Raw genomic sequence first — 17,557 nt, forward strand, 5'->3', positions numbered from 1 at the left:
ACTGATGGTTTTACAGGAGAAGGGGCTGGGCCATTGAAAAAAAATTAAGGAAAAGGAAGAAAAGCCTAACAATTTCAGGGACAAATATTTGAGAACATGATATTTTACACAAGGCCATAATGGAGTATTTTATAGACACCAAACCTTTTCCTCTGACACATACAGACAACATTTCACAAGTTATTCTCTGTTAAACAGAAGTGAAGCATTTTACCTGCTGGCAGAAATCACGGAGGGCTGCAGTGAGAAACACATTGTTTTCTTCTGGTTTAAAATCATGGCAGAAAACCAAAATTCTTTAGGTTTTGCTTTTTGTCCTCAAAATACATCATAGAACTTATTTCCAGAGCTCACAAAAGACAAACAAAGTAAAGCTCTGGGACATTTAAGCAAGCAACAAGTGAGCTTGAGAGGCCACAGGTTATGTAGGAATAACACACCAGGGCATTCCTGCATGAGAGGAGAGTCGTGCACCCCAGCGCTCCTCTGAGTATTTTCAATTGCTAGAGAAAAAGCCTTTCCTTTTATGACTATGATTTTCCCTTCCATGTTAGATACAGGTAAGAATGCATGACCAGTGTCATATCTGTAACCTGCACTCCCTACATTTTCAAAGGATGTTCTATAGGTTCAGATGGTTGTAAGGACTTTCCAGGAATGTTCATTCCTATGGCATTATTGAGCTGTAAATACATTATTAGATTATAATTAGACACTAGCATTAAGAAACTACTAAGTGGTTAAATCAGCTCTCATGTCCAATCAAAACTATTTTATAAACTTAGCGGTGGCCTTAGAAGTACAACAACTTAAAGTTTTGCCAACCGGGCACATTTTTTCCCAGGTCCTGGCCATCTGATCAAAGACAAACAATTGCTCTTTGCAGGCTATGTTTTTTTTTTACTTACAGCCGTTTGAGCGATTCCAGTTGAGAGAATGTCCCTGGATGAATCCTGGAAATCTTATTGTTGTGCAAGAATCTGCAATGGGAGAACAGATGCCAAAACATTATTCAGTTATTTGCACTACAAGGACGACAACATCCCAGGTCAAAACTCAGTTTAAATACAAGGGCTGCTCATTAAAATGGAACTTAAATATTTACAGTGTTTATTTCCCTGAGCTATAGGGATTTCATTCATTGCGAGTGCAATACAATGCACCAAAGCGGAGAGCGGGTGTGGACTGGAAACGGTGACTCAAGATGTGATGTAACAGGTTTAAACTGGAACCTTAAAGTTAATCTGCTTCATGCTCTGCAAAGGGAGGAGAAAGGGCATGAAATCCCCACAGACTGGACCCACCCGATGTTTTCTAAACTGGATCTGACCCAGGCACTGAAGGGACCATTTCTTGTCCCCCCTGCAGAAGACACAGCAGTTTTCCATTGCGGTAAGGCTCCAGCAGAAGATGCTGGATAACTACAACATAGTTATTAACCCAAATCCATGAGTAAATCTAATGCAGACAACAACAGCCTCTGATCAAATCTCACTTCCAGATTCTTAGCACACAGGTAAAACTCCCCAGTTCTTAGAAAGAAACCCTGATAGTGCTAAAATTCAGTGGGGACTAAGACGGAATAATTAACTCTCCATTCACATAACGGAGGCAGAAATTTTATTATGTTGGTGACATCTAAAACTCATAGACAAAAGATAGGAAGAAATTTTAGTAGATGGTGGAACAAACAAAATACAAAAGCAGTACAGCTTGCATGCAAATGTCTGCACACACACATGTATGTGTGAGTTCAGCCTAGCTGGATGCTGAAAAACCTCCCTCTAAAATTTAAATCCAGAATTTTTGTTGGATCAAATACAGAGGCTGAGATCAGCCATAGCGTACAGATCCAGGTCTGAATTTTCCTCAGGGTGTTTGGATCCCAAGATTTTCTTTTCCTAGCGTGTATGGACATAAGGCACATTTCCATGCAGCACAGAAGGGTCTGGTGGTTTCAGGACCCAGTGGGAACCACTGTGGGAAATTCTGTCCTAGTTGCTGCACCATTACTAGAAGCAAACCCGGGGAGCAGGAGACACAGGAATTCATTTCCTAACTGCTTTCAAGAAGGATGTATGTTTTTCTTGTTGGACTTTCTTCTGACTTTATTCCTTTTCCACCCTTTTTTTTTTGATACACACTGCCCAACAGTGACTAATGTTGACCTTATGGTCAGTGTAAAACATCAGTTGGCTTGGCCAACCGTTCGGCTTTCTGCAGATTTACCCCTGCTTGGGTACAAATGTGAACATAACACAACACAGGAGATTCTCTTTTTGTTCTCAGTAACTCTTCTACCTCACAAATTAAAATCTCCCTCTTCAAGGAAGTTTCTTTTTGCATTTACCTCCATTTTGGAGATCACATCAAAACAGTTGCACAAAATAAGGTTTTTTTCACCCTTCTCCTCACAAGAAAGGTCCCATCTTTACTCACAGCCTTTCAAGTTTAGGCAGGTCACTGAAAGTCTCTGGCTCCAGGCTCTCCAGGTGGTTGAAATGCAGGTACCTGTCACGCAGAAAATCACAAAGGACACGGTTACAGATCTGCAATTTAAAAAAGAGAAGATCTTTTCAGATCAATCCACCAACACCCAGCACTTGGTCACCACACATCTCAGGGCAGATGCAGAGAAAGCAGCACCCACTTTGATGTCTTCACTTCCCATGTGCAAACACAGCAGCCAACTCTGGCTTTTCCCTATTCTGTCAACTATTTACTCTTGCTCTTAATAAACTAAACACACACTGAGAGGGGGACAGGTTTGCTCTTCCCTGAGGCCTAAGACCACAACCATCAGCATTGCCCAACACATCCTTGGCTAGTTAAGAGTTAAGAAATAGCTTTCCTCTTGTGGCATTTGTTCCAGCCTAATTATTGCAGTATTTCTGAACGGGATCAAGAGCTTGCTGATAATGAATTTGTATAAAAACACCTTGAACAACCTGATAAAGCTTTAAAATTGGTCCTGCTTATTGCTGAAGGTGTGACTGGAGGCACCTGAAGGTCTCTTCCAGCCTGCACTTGTGTGCAATTCTAACAGGGGTTCCCAACACGTCATCCACTCAGCAAGAGCACAAACATCTGGAAACAGCTGCCATTGGGCTGTTCTGTTTCTGCAGAGGGAAGGCACAGGCCTCCAAAGACAAAGACTGTGCCATCAGCTGGAACACTTGGGTCTAAGTGGCACATCAATGTGAACAGCCCAGTTCTTGCTCATACAGATTGATGGTTTTAGTTCCACTAAAATCTCAATTCCCTCAGCCACCAGCAACGGAAAACTGGGGTCTGCAGAACAACACCCCATGATACCTGTGACATTCACTGGCATAACTAACACATTACTGCCCATTAGATTATTTCAGTACAGTTTCAAAGTTGCCTAAAGTCTTTCCCCTTATTATACACAGGCATGAATTTCACAGCAGATAGCGATTAATCACGGATCTACAAATACTCATTCTGCTATTGTAGCTGACTGCATCGAGAAATAATTGCCTAAGCTGCCACATGGTTGTTTGATTTGTAATGGAAGGATTAGTGATAAATTGTCCACTATCCAAGCACAAACCGATATATGGTGACTCAGATTCTGCAGTGCAGGGCAACAGCAGGGAGACATGTATGTGCTTTAATAAGTCTTGGATGTCTGCTGTCATTACTTTGGTCCTTGAGGAATGCATCTGATACTGTCCATCAACTGGGTTTTACTTTTTCTTGAAAAGCTGGCTTGTGGGGTAACAGGGAAATGGGGTAGGATTTGAGCAGAGCTAATTCTTTTGGAACCATGCCTGCCTGAGATTGAAAACAGATGGGCCTTTCAGAGGGTTGTTTGTTGGTTTTGTGGCTTTGTTGTGTTTGGTTTTTTTTCTTTTATTCGTGACATCAAGTCTGGAACGCTTACTGTTAAAATATCACTGCGGCCAGCATCCTCTCCTCTCTAAGTGTAGCTGAGCTGGTATTTGCTTCCGATGTGTTCTGCCAGGTACTCTTACTGAGCTGGTCGATAAAAGCCACACTGTACACAAGGCTGGCAGCACACCTGTTATTAAGCTTGCCTGAAACTTCCCATTATGCTCTGTCTACTGCTGCTGTCAGCCTGGAGAACAAGCTGGATCCTATCCCTCTTACACCAACATTTTTAGTTATATTCCAGCCCTATAAATGCTGCCATTGGGGACAATCCATTAATTGGAATGGTTTCTCCTTTGGTGCCTGTTCTCCAGTGATGCAAATAATTCCTATACTTCAAATATCCACACTCACACTCTTTCCACATGCATACATATGTTTACAAACATGCATATAAATTATCACGACCTCTGGGATGAAAAATCCAATCTCAGTTTAGCAAGACACTTCAGAAGAGTTAGACCTCAGTCTCCCCATCTCACCTTGAACTCAGAGCACTAAGAGTCAAAAACCAAAACTTATTTGACTGGCTAAATAGCACAGATTTGCCATACACAGAAGGGGAGCAAATAAGGACTGCAGGAGCATCACTGCAATGGGACATCAGTAGGAAGATATCTCAGTATTAACTGACCAAAATCAGTGCTGGGACCAGCTGGTTTCAAATGACGCCAGCGTAGTCTTGCAAAGCTGGATGATAAAACAGTAGAAGCCTCATCCTACTCCATGCTAAGTGTCTGGTGCTCTTCACTACTGGAAACAGAGCACTTGGGGCAGAGGAGCCAATAAATCAGCTCTTACACACGTCACATTCAGCAGCAAACAAAGCTCATTTGTACTTACAGCTGTTCCAGAGAATGGAGCCCGTTGAAGGCATGTTGCTGGATGCTCTGAATTTCATTTTTATAAAGGTAGCTTTGAAAAGGAGAGAAAGAAAAATACATTAGGATAACTGATCAGCAGCTGTGTTTTAAAAAGACACAGGAAACACCTGTGGACCTCAATACAAAGCAGAGCTTTCTGATTGGACTAAAGGGCAATGTTTTATAGCTTTGACATTGACATTCAGAAATTCTGAGCAGAGAAAACACATTCTTGACTGGGAAGCACTAGAAGTCAATGTCAAAGAGCTTAAGAAACCACCAAGCTACCAACTCACAGGTATTTGAGGTTCTCCAGATCTTCAAAGGATCTTCTCACAATTTGTTTTATCTGATTATTGTTCAGCAGCCTGTTCAAATCAAGAAAGAAAAACACAACCAGTGAATTCAGCATGTGTGAGACTTGTGGCATTTGTGTTCCTGGATGCCCACTAAAAACAACCCTGAACCTGTGTTTTGTAGAGCTTAAGATTCAAAGGGGTCAAAGTTTGGGTACTCACACCAGCTAAGTCAATGAGAAGGTTTCTTGCCCAGAGGTGTCAAATGCTTCCAGTATGTACAGTGTTCAAAAACTTTTCTTTACTTTTGCCACAGTGGTTTTCATCCCAAAGTTACAATTTTGGCCAGGAAAGGGAGGAGGGGAAGGGAGACAGGCAGAAGGGAGGGGAGGGAGGAATTAAATCATTGCTGCCACCCATGTACAACCACAATGGTTTGTGAAGGTGCATGTTTGTGTTCAACAACATCTGAGCAGAGCCATGTTTTGAGAGTACTGACACACTTTAAAATACCCATTCGCAGGGGAGTTATAAAATGGTAACACTGTGTTCTAATCACTTTGTGTACAAATATGTGCAATGGAAAAATAAATAAACACAGATCTGACACCTGAGGCTATTCAGAGACAGCCTCTTTCAATCTAGACAACCTTGTGCCAGATTTTAATACAAAATTGATGGGCAAAACCGCATTGGCAAGCAGTCTCTGACTTGTATGTGCAGTTGCCATGACTGCATGCAAACGATGGCCTATGCCAACAACCAGAAACAGCTCAGCTTTGGTTATTAAACCACTGCAACGGTGATAACCACATAGCTGAACACTCCAGAAATCTCTGCTGCCACCACTGCCAAGCCCAACACCGAGACAACCAAATAAATCACTTATAAATAGCACTTTAATATACAACATTTGACTATTGATGGTGGCTGCCCAACCGCAGTCCCGCGGGTCTTTGGCTGTGGGATCCCACTGATGCTCAGAGCTGGTGGAGCTTATAGCTCAATAGCTCAGAGCAAGGATTTTACTAGTTACACTTATTCTTAAAATTCCTAAAAGGAGAGGAGAGCTGTGACCATGTATTTCAAAGATTTGTTCTTTCTCAGGTTGGAGAAAAAACTGCTATTCCCTCTGCAAGCAGCCAGACCTTAGAACATTGGGTCAAATTCAACACGTGTTGGATGTGCATTTTCTATTTTACAAGCTCTTTTTTGTGGTGACTGTGCTCCTCAGAAATGATCTGCCACCAGACAGCAGGTGAGAGGACAGTTGAGCACTTTCCTGGCAGCAAAGCCCAATCTTCTGCCCCCATTTGTTGGAGAAAACAGTGTAGATGGTGCATCAGGAAGCCCCTGGCACTGCCAGCAAAGGTCCCTTCCTGGGAAGAACAGTTTGTGCAGGTAAAGGATGAAGAGAAAAGACAAAGGGGTGGGGAGAAACGGAAGAAAACGTGTGGGAAAAGAAGATGCAGATAAAAATCAAACACCTCAGGGATGCAAAGATAAAAGGTGCCAGAAACACACACGTGTTGTGACAGCTTTACAAGCTACTGCCAAGCACCTGAGTCACACCAGCTTTCCAATACCTTGCTCTCGGGCTGAGTTTTACATCAAGGGTCCAAAAAGCACATGAGAAACTTGAGTGCAAAGAAACTTTTGGAAGTCAGAACAATAAGGGTTTGAGAAAAGTCTCCCTGCCCTTGGTTTGTCCATCCTCTTTGGATTAGCTGCTCGGCTCCCAGGGATGCAGGTGCCAGGACCAAACTGCAGCCAAGGGCTGTGGCCAAGCAGCCCAAAGAGGTCAAGGCAAAAAATTGCTGGAAGGTTTCAGCACAGCTGGAAACAAGGATACACACGGCTGAGGTTAAACAACCCAAATTCACTCATAAGGATGCAAAAATGATGTCAGGTCCTTGGAACACACGATACTGCTTTGACAGTCAGATATGCTGAGTGGAAATACAGCCCCTGAACACCGACCCAAAGAGTTATTTGACAACTGAACACCCCAGGACTGAAAATAACTGCTTGAGAGCGGTGTGGGAGAGAGATTTTGTCTATTTACCCACAGGACAAAGACAACACAGGCACCAGCCATGCATGCTGTCTTCCCTGCCCTCCGTCAGCTCGCTTTCATCCACAGCCAGGGGAGAAGGAAAGCAGCTTATTCTCCATTATCTGATTCCTGGCCCCGCTTCTGAGGACACAAGATCGGCTGATAGACAGCTGCCAGCTCTGACATCACTCCCATGGATGTGAGCACCTGTCCCCTGCTACACAACCGGCATTGACTGCTCGTTTCTTAGGGAACAAGAGATGACAACCAGGTCCTTGACACAGGGTCACACCAACAGCCCAAGCAGCCCCACCCACCACAACAGGCTGGAATCCTTCACAGACATCTTTAATGCAATGATTTTAGACAAGGAATGAAGTCCAGATGGGATTTCAAAATGCAACATGCTGTGTGACTGCGTTTTGGTGCTATTTAAAAAGCATTAACCTAGTCTGTTTTGTTGTCTTGGCTATTCAGGACAGTTCAAGCGGGTGTAATCAGTGATCCAAGCCAGACAAGACAGATTCTGGAAGTTCAGATGGCATATGGTACGCAGGCCTCTTATCTCATCGTCTGATACTTAAAAATTTGTTCATTGCCCAACTGGAGGTTAAAAAGCGTATGGAAGAAGCCATTTCTGTTTCCTGTCTCAGGATTCCCCATTGTAATAGGATGTGTCCTGGAAAAAACTCAAAAGTGAGATAATTTATGAAGTCCTTCACAGTCCACATACTCCAAAACGCTGCTTTCAGAGAAATCAGCACATGTGGCTCCTAAAAAGACTTCAGATGGCTTCTGCACAGCTGTCTGCTCCTTGACTCCTGTGCAACTCACCCAGAGTCCTGGCATGACCTTGGTATTGATCCCAGCTGCAATCAATAGCAAAACCACCCAAATCCCTGCTAACGTTAAAGGGGATTGAAAGCTGAGATCTGCTGGGAACAAATGCTCTGGCAGACGGAAGATGGAAAGATCATTATCAATGCATGTCTGGAGTATACCCTGTAGCAAAACAAGCTAAATTAAAAGTATCAGAAGTACATTTCCTGGAGCTTATCAAAAGATAGCAAAATGATGTGGCATTCCCCTTTCTGCCAGCTGGTGAACTGGGTTCCAAATGAGTAGGTGGACTCATTCACACAGGTTTTATTCCTGAAAAATCTTCTGGGAGATTTGAGATATACAAGCACCACAAGATCTGGCTCAGATTCACTAAGAGAACATTTTACATTGAGTTTCCTTCACATTTTATGTCCTGACTGCCTCTCCCTTCCCCACCCTCTCTCTGGGCTGCCAAGCACAGGCTTAAGTTGCATTAAATAGGTCATTTTCTGTCTTCAAAAACGTATTAAATGATGTGACAGTACAGAATTCAGACTCAAACTATCTCCTCTTTCCTCTTTCCTTTTGACAAACGACATGCTACAGCTGTTGTGACATAACAGCTATTTTTCTCCTCCCACTATCAACAGAAATCATCATGTAGTGTATTTAAAGGGGGAGAAAAAGTGACTTTAACATTCAGCCATTATTTTCCATTGTTAACAGGATGATCTGGAATAGGCATTTCCCATATCTGAGGGAGAAACTTTTACTCTGAGACCCAAGCAGGCTCTGACATCCCCTCCTTGCTGACAGAACATGTCCTCTCAAGAGCTACTAGAGGGCTCAAGACAGATGCTCCATGTTCCCCCATCCTTCATCCTGGAACCCTTCACAAGCAGCAGCTAAAGGAGCTGCAGAGCTCCCCAGAACTGCCTTTGCACTCACCTGAGCAGAAAAAGAAATAAAATGTGCAACAACATTGACAGGGCAAGGGCACAGGCAGAAGCACATGCCACCGTGCGGTCTCCACAGAAGTCCAGTTCTCTAGGGCAAAACAAAATACCCACTGGGCAAGTCCAGAAATAGTACTTTGGTCCCAGAGCTGGGCATTTCTACAGATGATGCTGGAGAGATCCAAGTAGCAGCAACTATTTGGCTGGGATGGCCGTGGTTTGCAAATACAGCAATGGCCCATTTGGGCCAATACGGCAGGGTGCTGACCTCCTGTGGGGACATGGAAGGGGACGGTCACACAAGGGTGTTGTCATCCATCCCACCCAAAGATGACCTGAAGCAGCCAAGACTGGAAAGCAATAAAACTCTGTGCCTCACCACAGGCTCACAATGTGTTTTCTCTTTTCCACAGTCCCCCACCTGCTGTGAGCTCATGTTGGGTTCGGCGATGAGGCTGGTGTTGGCAAACAAGCAGAACAGCTGTTGAGGAGCTGCGGGTATTTTGTGGATGGCACACAAGCATTTTTTCCCCCTCCCTCTCCCTGCATATTAACAGTTTAAAAATACACCAAGGAGATCCTGACACCAACATCTGCACAGGGATTGAGAAGAGGCAATAGGAAATGATGAGGAAACCTTGCAAATTCTAAGATCTTCAGCCCAAGAGGACTTCGCCAATGCAGCACTGCAGACAGTTAACGAGCAAGCTCCAAATGGTGCAGGCTTTAGGATAATTGATTATTACCTGTGGTGACTGTATCTCTTCCACTGACAAACAGGGCTCCTGCTTTTAATTTTAAAGTAGTGCTCAGTAATTTATCAAATCCCCCACAGCAGGGAGAGAAAAGAGGCAGGGGAAGGTTTGAACTGTTGAAAAGTCCCACTGGACATTCACGTCAGGCTCCTCTTCTGTCAGTCTCACGTCTCACCTCCCCACACCCAACCCAGGCCACAAAGGTTTCCTTATCAGGGTGGTTTATAAACTGTCAGACTTGGATATACCACAGCCATCCTGCCCAAAAGGTGATGCAGAACAGAAACTTCACCAGAATCTCCTGCCCTCCCCCTGCCAGGCCCAAGCACTGTAGGAAAAGGCTCTTTGAAAATCATTTATCTGCTTTAGAGACTTCTGTTCAAGTCCCACAGCAAAAAGCTGCACACTCGGAGCTCTGCATATGGAACCTGAGCTACTCTGTCCTCCAAACCTCTTCAAATATTCTGGACAAACTTTCGCAGCAAGTCTCTCAGGGATTTTAAAGGATTTATTCTCTTTATCACTTGAAGACCTATATGAGTCCTCAGGCAAAAGTTTACCATCTAAGAAACATCAGCAAATTTTTCAGCTCTTGTTAGTTTTGATGTAGCAATTGTGCAAACCAAAGTGCCTAGAGAGAAATTTGCTTTAGGAGTGCGAGGTTTTAGGTTCTCTCATTCAGTTACCAAGCTCCTCACCCATGGGAGTTAACTACTGCCAGTGGGAGGATAACTGATTTTTGCAGTTTGCTGGTCAAACCAGGAGATATAACCAAGCACACGAATTACTATCTAAATGGAAAGGTTTCATTTGAAAAAGTACTTTATATTCAGAATTCAAATATAAAATTGCTGCAATTTTTCCCCACCTGGTCTATTATTTCAGATCTGACGATAGTCATAGAACACTATTTAGGGAAAGCAGGACAGCCTGACCACTGCCTGTGCAAAACACCTTCCTCTATTACCCAGCATCCATAACCATGAGATTAGGGATGTCGCAGGTACATTCATGCCTATTCCCTTTAGTATCTGTTCATGGATTTGCTGTCCTTGGTTTCCCTGTCCAGGAGGGTGTGGAGACAGACATAAAAAAGAATTGAACAAATTCACGGAGCGTAAACATGTATTACAGAGAGACAGGTCTTTCCACCTCAGCTGGGCTGTGTATCTATATCTAGGTTTAAGTAGAGTGGCAAGAGGCAGAAATCTTGCAGCTGACGGGGACCTGCCTAGACCAGGCACTGGCAGGGCAGGAACTGGGATCTCAAACCAGCAGGAACTGGGATCTCTGACAAAGCTCCGCAGGTTGGGTGGAGTGTCTCTTCATGTGAAGGGCTCTCCAGCGTGCCGAGTTTCCCCAGGGTTCAGCTGAAACGAGCCTGGCGGTGCTGCCGAGCCCGCTGCCAAACAGCCGCCTGCATCTCCCAGGGCTGACATCATCTGGAATGGTTTCCTCTCGCGACTCAGGAGAGCTCCAGGGCTCGGAGAGCTGGTCTGGAGACCAGGATGCCTCAGCAGAGCTTTGTGATCAGGTAAAACCCTACGGAATCACACTCTTATTTTCTCTCTAGATATTTTAGGCTCAGACAGGGTGATAAATGCGACTATCTCAAACGGCAGAAATCCATCCAAAGCACCCTTTCTCTCTATTATTTTTGGTAATTCAGTACCACATGGTGCTGTTTGAGAGACTAACACAGGCTGTTCTCGTTTGCTGCATGAACAGATCATTGCAAATAAAGTCTTCTGCCAGTCTACTTGTTGGCCACGAGTGCTATGAGCAGGGACCTGGGTCACAACCAGGGTACTTGGAACGATCCTGCAAGTCAGGGTTTGGCCAATCATTCCCCCACACGCAGTGGAACAATCTTTAGCAAATGTTGATTTTTAAAAGACAGCTATTGAACGGGGCTCTACGATACAGTCCTGCTGGGTTCCTCCTCTTCCTACAACTTCTTGCAGTTGACTGAACTCCTCATTGCCCAGGTTTCTTGCCCTTCAGCACTGTCATCTTTACAAGATCAGGGTCTTCAGATCTCTCAAGGCCAGACAGAAAAAAACAATCTGGAATTTCTCTTGCCGTTTGGGCCTGTGAATGTATAAATCCAGGAAATCTGAGCACGTGTAGGCTCCCAAGCTAATCGGTTTGCCTTGCAGAGGTTCGAGCTTGGACCTGGAAATCTTAGAGCTGTTAGCACCATGTTACAGCTCAAATAATCACATCTGAGTCTCAACAGACCAATTACATCCATCACAGTGCCGAGCTGACACAGCTTCTGTTTCTGATTTGGGAGGTGTTTGTTTTCAACTCCTTGGCCACATGGTGCAGATACACTCATATCTATCCTCAACCCCCAGCCCTACAGTTGGAAACATGCAGTAAAGGCTCCCACTGTTTGCTTTGAGCAGAGTGAGAAACTTGTTAGTAGAGCTGTATTTCATACCAACATGAGTGTGTCTGCTCCGGCTGGCTCACAAAACATACAGCATCACCTTCTACTGCTGCTGCTATCTGTAGTAGGGCAGGTGTAAACATTTATTCCAGGGCAAGGCAGAGTGGTAAGACAGCATTTGGAAGGATGCCCTCTCACTTGAGTCAAAGTCATGTCAAGCAACTAATGTGGAAAGGAAGATTTTAATGCATCCCTCTGCTGTCTTGACCTGGGGCCAGAACTGTCTTCACAGGCTGCTCTAAAGCCACACATGCTGAAACAGCCCTGAGCAGTGACAGGACTTTTAATTGCCAAAATGAAAGTTATTAAATTGCAAATTTAATGTAAAAGGGTAAGAAACACGATCCAGGGTAGAACAGAGAGGGTTTTAAAGCTTTAGCTTTATGCACACCTTGGCTGAAATAATTAAAAGCCCAAGGCCACCTTTAAGCCATTATGGGGACTAGTACTGACATAAGTAATAAATGGATATCCTCACTGCAGGAGGAACTTACAGCGTGTTGAGGTTCTTCAGTCTCCTGAAGGCTCCAGGTTGTATCTCCTTGATGTGGTTGAAACGTAAATCTCTGAAAGTGGAAAATACAATCAGTGCACTCGTGATATGAGCAATTTATATTTGTATAAATTTATATAGCAATCAGCATCACCACAGGAGGAAGGGAGCTGGGCTGCTGGGGGAGTCCGTCCTGCACAAACTGGAGAAATGCAGCCAAAGATCAGGGAAGGGGGTGGAGAAGGAGCGGGGACAGTGACCAGGGTCTGCTCGTGTCTGCAAAGACAGGCCTACACTTACAAAATTCATTTTCATTTCATAGAAAACCAAAGACCGAAAGGCCTCAAGTGATTATTTCCATGAACACAGGGCAATGTCTGCTGTTCAGTGCCCCAAGTTCATGTGCAATTACGCTTGCATCTCATACTGATTTGCAGAGGAATGCACGCCGTCACACGGAGACATTTTTTAGCTCCCTAGCAAAATTACCTTTGCCCTAAAATGGTTAAATCTGATTAAATAACCTCATATAATAAGCATTTCACATTGTGCTCTGCAATGCTCCAAGATTCAGAACAGCTTATCGCTGCCTGCATTTCAAATTTGTGCCAACTTCAATTAGAATTAGTGGAGTCCAGGGGATTCTGGCAATTTTCAGGGGCTGTCCATGTAACTACATCGACTTGGAGCCCTAAAACAAGGGGCTTTGATTCCTAATGAGATAATAAAATAAGAGCTAAGTGGTTTAACTTGGTTAACCAAGTAGAAACACTTCTATAGGGAATGTGCATTGACTTGGCACCTTCCACGATCGGTGTATTACAACAAAACACAAAAGACTGACGTATCTTTTGCTGACAGTTTCTATCCAAAGCTCAACAATGAAGTTCCTTTTTTTTATTATTATTAATCCTAAACTGCTTGATCTATCACTTTGAGAGAATACGCAGCTATTTCTCGATTTGAAGGCAACCTTTTAAGGCTTTAAGAGGCAACAAAGACACAAACATGCTGAATTGCCCATCGTTATGGTGGTAAGTTACAGAGGAATTGGAAGCAGAGTTTAAAACAAAACTACTACAAATAGCTACAAGTTCAACACTTATTTTTAGAGCAGGCACCAACAAGAACAGTGGCCTTTACAAAATGAAGAATAGAAAGAGGTGCATTGATTGCAGGTGGCTGTGAACTCAAACCGACAGTGAGTACCCACAGGGGCTGAAACATCTTTGAGCTCGAAAACAGCATAGTAAGTAAAGCCAATTTCAAGATGTAACGTTTCTTTAGCTTAACAGTTTGCAAAGCTAGTTATGTTAAAAAGTTCCCACTGAGTTTTCTTACTTCTTAGGCAGAGTGAGAGGGCAGGAAGGAATACAGCTTCAATGTTTAAAAAATAAAAAGTGTTTGAATTGTAATTTCCAAGCACTATTCATCCACTGCAAACTGCAGTCCCGAAGGATCACCCTTTGGAATTGCAGTTTTTAACAGCGACTTTACCTTTGATACTTTCTGGTGTGTTTGGCTCTACCTGCACTGCTTCAAAAGTGTGGTTTTTGCTCTTGTCGTTGGAAGGTGTTACACGTCTCTCCCTCTGATGATGTGAATTTGAGGATATCTGTATGGATTTTTCAAGGCAATGGTTGACACCGTAAAGCCAAATACAATTAAACATTGGCACAAGTGATAGTACAATGCACTGACTAGTGTCCACAGCCTCATTAAATGAAATGAGGAAGGGCCAGGCCATGAAAAAAGCTGAAGAAACGCAAACTTGATTTATATACTGTAACACACAGACACCAACTCTGCCTGCCCCGGGGGCCTGTAGAGAGCTGTGCAATTAGTCCAGGCAGTGGGTACAGTTAATAGCAAACATAACAAATAAATGGAAGAAATACACAGGAGTCAGGGCTGAAGCTGTTGATGCTCATGGAAGGCAGCGGGAAGCAGGCAGTGAAGTGTAAAATACCACTATTTTAATGAACAAAGACAACTGCAATCTTTCAATTCCCAGCATTCGCACGTAAGAATATCACAGAATGTCGGGGGTTGAAGGGCCCTGGAAAGCTCATCCAGTGCAATCCCCCATGGAGCAGGAACACCCAGATGAGGTTACACAGGAAGGTGTCCAGGCGGGTTGGAATGTCTGCAGAGAAGGAGACTCCATAACCCCCCTGGGCAGCCTGGGCCAGGCTCTGCCACCCTCATCATGAGGAAGTTTCTTCTCATATTTAAGTGGAACCTCCTGCGTTCCAGTTTGTACCCATTGCCCCTTGTAAGCTTTCACAGCTGAAACCAAAAGCAAAACCCAGAACCACAGGTGACTGAGTCGGGCAGGAGTGACCCCAGTCACTCAGGGAGGTCCCCCGGCTGTCACATCTCTGAGTGATGCTCCTGCTGCCAAGAAGCACGTGGATGGAGAGCTGGATGGAGATGCCTCCTGCCACTGCTGAGACAGCAACGGGGCTCTCGTTTCACGCAGGAACGTTTTCCCTCCACCGCCCCCAAGAAGCACATTGTAAAACTTAGCCTATTATTTTAATGAAAAATTGTGATTTTCCTTCCATTTTCTTTCCCAGATAAGACCTTACAATGAGTCCCCAGACCCCTGGCTTGGAACTCAGCTGTCTCGCACTCCTTTAGAAAGCTTACTCTCTGCTTTGCTCTCCATCACACAAAGGCAGCAGCTTTCCCCACAGACACAAAGGGCAGCTGAAACAGCACGTGTCTGCCCTGAGCACTTCATTTCAAGAAGTGATGGGAATTAACTGGAGAGAATCCAGGGGAAAGCAACGGGAATGATCTGAAGTGTAGAAAACATGACAATGAAAAGAAATGAAATGGCTTATTTAGCCATAGATAGAACAACTATGTCAGAACATGGCTAAAAATAGAATTGGGCAAATTGTCACTGACTAAAACTGCAGATTCTGCATTTAAAAAAAAATACCTTAAACAGCAATGCTAATAAAACACTCAGGTGTACTGCAGCTGAGACAGACATTAACCACAATATGGTTTAGGTAGCCCTGGAGGCAGAAGGGCTGGACTATTTCATTCCCTGTATCCCAGAAAGTGGTAAAAAAGTACAGCAAAATCCATGGAGGCTCAGAGGAACACACACCTTCCTCCTTACTCATGCATTTAGAAAAATAAAACAAAAATTGACTTTGGCTCATCCCCAGCACTTCATGCCAGCCCTTGCCTTTGTCTGGTAACAAATTCCACGTAGGGCGGCACAGGGGAATTCCTGCCTTGTGTGTATTGGATTGAGAACGTTCCCTGCAGAGTTTGTCCTCTCTGACACAGAACACTTGTTTCTCTCTATTCTCAGGGCACTCATTCTGGAAACTTTGCATTTCTTTTCAGGAACAAGAGTGATTTTCTACGGGGACCCACCACACAGCTTCTCCCACCCCAGCCTGTGCAGCTGCTGTGTGCACCGGCAGCCAGGCTGCCCGGCTCCTGTCGGCTTCTTCCAACCTTAGAATTTGCAAAATGGGAGGAAAAAATCAAAATAAAATATATCCCTTATGATTTAACTCTTTCCCATGTTTTCAAGGCCATCAGTCCGGGATTACAAGATACTGTTCCACAAGGGAAAGCTGCTGCTACAAGAGCCCAGATCCTTGTCTACCATCATATACAGTTTGGAGAAAATCTCACCAAACCCAAAGCACCACAGTTCTGACAGGAAACTGGGCTGGAATATGCAAACAATCCAGGATGCGCTATTGAAATAACTCACCTTTGCTGACTCTGGGAACTCTTAACCCCATTGCAGAGGCTGTCCCAGAATGCCAGAATTTTCGGATGGCTGGGGAAACAGGTCTTTATAGAGTGACAATTAAATCTTTCTGATCCTCTCAGCTGCTATCGGAACAATCATTCCTGAAAGCATTGTGTTAAATAATTAACAGTGATTAGCATATAAAGCAATCAACTGCTTTAACAAGAAACTTCCATTGCTGTTTAATCTATTTAGGCTTTTACAGAATCATGTATTACTATGTTAACTAAGCAGATAATTAGCTACAAGAGGTATTTTACTGCAGTTCCAAAGAAATTACTGGGTTTGTTTCACTGGAGCATTTTTTGTGCTAAAAACATTGTGCACAGTAATGATGCTGATGGTTTTGGACCTTCACCCAGAACTGGTTGAGTAAGTGGCAGCCACCCAACCATTATGAACAAAGACAGAGAGTAAAGGTTGTTCTACAAAAAGAGATAAGACACTGAGGTTTCTTCCAGCGTTTCCTGGGGAAGGCAGCATGTGAAAGACATCTGAAATGCAATTTTTAAGTCAAACTTCCAATATATAAGAAGAGCTATAACATCTATCGAGATGACACTCATTTCTCTTACTCATCCACAGAGCATCACAGTCAGCTCCTCAGGTTCTCCTGTCACGCCAAACAGCTCCGGTCCTGGCAGGAAGGGAGAACAGCCTTGCTGAGATGGAAATAGAGTCTTCCAGACTCACTGTCATCAGCTCCCCAGCTCAGGAATGTCCCTCTCACACACGAGTTCCCAAATGGCTTTAATAAATGACAGCCGTCATCTCCCAGCCCTTACATGGACAGCGGAGCATTGCCATCACTGCCAGACAGATGAGACCACAGTGGGGCTCAGGGATGGGTTTTTTTCCAAGTCCTGGCTATTTTGGAGTGTATCAGCTTAAGACACCAAGATTTGACTGTTCAAAGAGCGAAGAGGAAGGAAAAAATGTTCGGCATGAAAAGACTAATAAATGAGGTTATACGATTGTGGTTGAAACACCGAAGGGTGAGCAGATGCAGAGTCCCATGCTGCAGAACAGGAGGCTGCACTGCCACGCTGCTTATGTTTTGAAGTTTTGGGGATTGGCACACTAGATTTTAATTAAGGAATTACCACAGGCATTCCCGAAACCAGCTTTTGAAGATTTCAGCTGCCACAAACAGATC

General features: G+C 44.0%; 1 protein-coding gene across 1 annotated transcript in view; it reads right to left on the reverse strand.

Annotated features, from left to right (window-relative positions):
* The window catches only part of LOC308046598 (peroxidasin homolog), a 37,965-nt gene extending 21,516 nt beyond the window's left edge, over nt 1–16,449 (reverse strand). Inside the window, exons 1-7 of the mRNA XM_080354545.1 lie at nt 16,360–16,449; nt 12,613–12,684; nt 8,901–8,999; nt 5,075–5,146; nt 4,759–4,830; nt 2,440–2,511; nt 909–980 (exon numbers count right to left, since the gene is read on the reverse strand). Coding sequence (XP_080210671.1) covers nt 909–980; nt 2,440–2,511; nt 4,759–4,830; nt 5,075–5,146; nt 8,901–8,935 — 323 coding nt within the window. The 5' untranslated portion in view covers nt 8,936–8,999; nt 12,613–12,684; nt 16,360–16,449. The remainder of the gene's footprint in view (nt 1–908; nt 981–2,439; nt 2,512–4,758; nt 4,831–5,074; nt 5,147–8,900; nt 9,000–12,612; nt 12,685–16,359) is intronic.
* Nucleotides 16,450–17,557: the final 1,108 nt, after the last annotated feature.

The sequence above is a fragment of the Nesoenas mayeri genome (assembly GCF_963082525.1).
Source record: "Nesoenas mayeri genome assembly, chromosome: 16".
Classification (NCBI taxonomy): Eukaryota; Metazoa; Chordata; class Aves; order Columbiformes; family Columbidae; genus Nesoenas; species Nesoenas mayeri.